General features: G+C 66.2%; 1 protein-coding gene across 1 annotated transcript in view; it reads right to left on the reverse strand.

The window, feature by feature from the left end:
- Positions 1–1,468, reverse strand: part of KIAA1024 (KIAA1024 ortholog) — a 40,168-nt gene that overhangs the window by 33,930 nt on the left and 4,770 nt on the right. The window contains exon 5 of the mRNA XM_014529201.1: positions 5–208. Coding sequence (XP_014384687.1) covers positions 5–208 — 204 coding nt within the window. The remainder of the gene's footprint in view (positions 1–4; positions 209–1,468) is intronic.

Below are 1,468 nucleotides of genomic sequence, written 5' to 3' on the forward strand. Positions count from 1 at the left end.
GCGCGTACTCCTCGACGGCCCAGGAGGGCTGGCCCCGCCGCACCTCGGCCAGCTCGGTCAGCCGCATGTCCGTGTACAGAGGGTTGCTCTTCAGGTGGGCCTTGAGCGAGGTGGGGTAGGGGTGCGGGCTGAACACCTGCTCCACGAGGAAGTCCCGGGGCTGCTTGGGCCGGCGGTGCTGCGGGGGGACGTCGTACTGCCTGTCCGCCTGCAGGGGACACAGCGCGGGCGGGTCTCAGGGTGGCCGGGCAGCCACTCTCGGGCCCCGGGCCTCCCATGGACATCAGATGGCAAAAGGCAGGGATCCCCAAACAAACAGAACGGTCCTACCAGGAGCGAGCATTTCTGTGCCAGGGAGACACGGCTTTATCCAAGCCTCACAGCGCCCCTGCTCTCTCCCCGACCCCTCCCCGTGGCCAGGGAGGGAAACGGAGCCCAGAGAGGCTCAGTGACTGGCCCAGAGCGCACAGCAGCCCAGTGGTGAAGCTGGTGGTGAAGCTGATCTAAACCTCCTCGCCTGGCTTCAGGGAACCGTTGCTGAACCGTTACTGCCCGCTCTCTCTCTCCTGCCAACTTGTCCCTGGTGCCAGGGGTTAAAGACATGGCCTTTCCCGCCAGGAGCTTGAGGACACCCCGTCGCTGCTCCCGGAGGAAGGAGCCCGGCCAGAGCGCACACCTGGGGGCCTCCAGTGACTTTCAGAGACATCTGCGTGGCCTTCGAGATCCAGACAGCCGTGTGGACAGCAGTGGGGATGGGAAGGCGCCCAGCACAGCGGGCGCCCCTGACGCTCTCGGTCCCTGAGTTGCGTGGGCACCAGGGACTCTGTTCTCTGTCTGTGAAGCCTGCTACCGCCGGGCCTTCGGATACTTCCTCATTTTAACTCCAGGCCATCAGAGCCCTACAGAAGGCCACCTCCTCCAGGGAGCCCTCCTTGATGCACCGACACGGGGTCAGTGCCCAGCATGTCACTCCATGGGACGTGGACAGAGACCCGCGGCCGGCACTGTCCCTGGGGAACTGTAACCCCCCCCCCCCCCCCGCGCCGTTTGCCCATCCGTCTCCTCCACTGGCCTGGGAGCCCCCAGAGGGCAGGGCTCGCTGTCTGTCGGCCTTTTAACCCCCGACTCCAGGGAAATCGCTCCACGGAGCAGCTGTGTGTGCGGGGCTGTGGCTGACACCTGGGCTGGGACCAGCACAGCGCCCCATCCCCGCACCCCCGCATCCCCCTCCCCCACCCCAGTAGGACACGCTGGAACAGACGAGGGCTAATGCTGAGATGCCGACACTGATGGGGAGACAGCGGGGGACCTGTCTCAGCCCCAACGAGCAGGCGAGGCTGCCTCTCGGGTCCTAACCCATCAGCCGAGTGTCCTCCAAGAGGCTCCGGGATTGTGTTCCTTCTGCTCCTTCCCGCGACCCCGCCCTCACCGGCCCTCACTGAGCTGCCACTCCCTGCCCGCTGCACTG

Source organism: Myotis brandtii, unplaced genomic scaffold (genome assembly GCF_000412655.1).
Source record: "Myotis brandtii unplaced genomic scaffold, ASM41265v1 scaffold1166, whole genome shotgun sequence".
Classification (NCBI taxonomy): domain Eukaryota; kingdom Metazoa; phylum Chordata; class Mammalia; order Chiroptera; family Vespertilionidae; genus Myotis; species Myotis brandtii.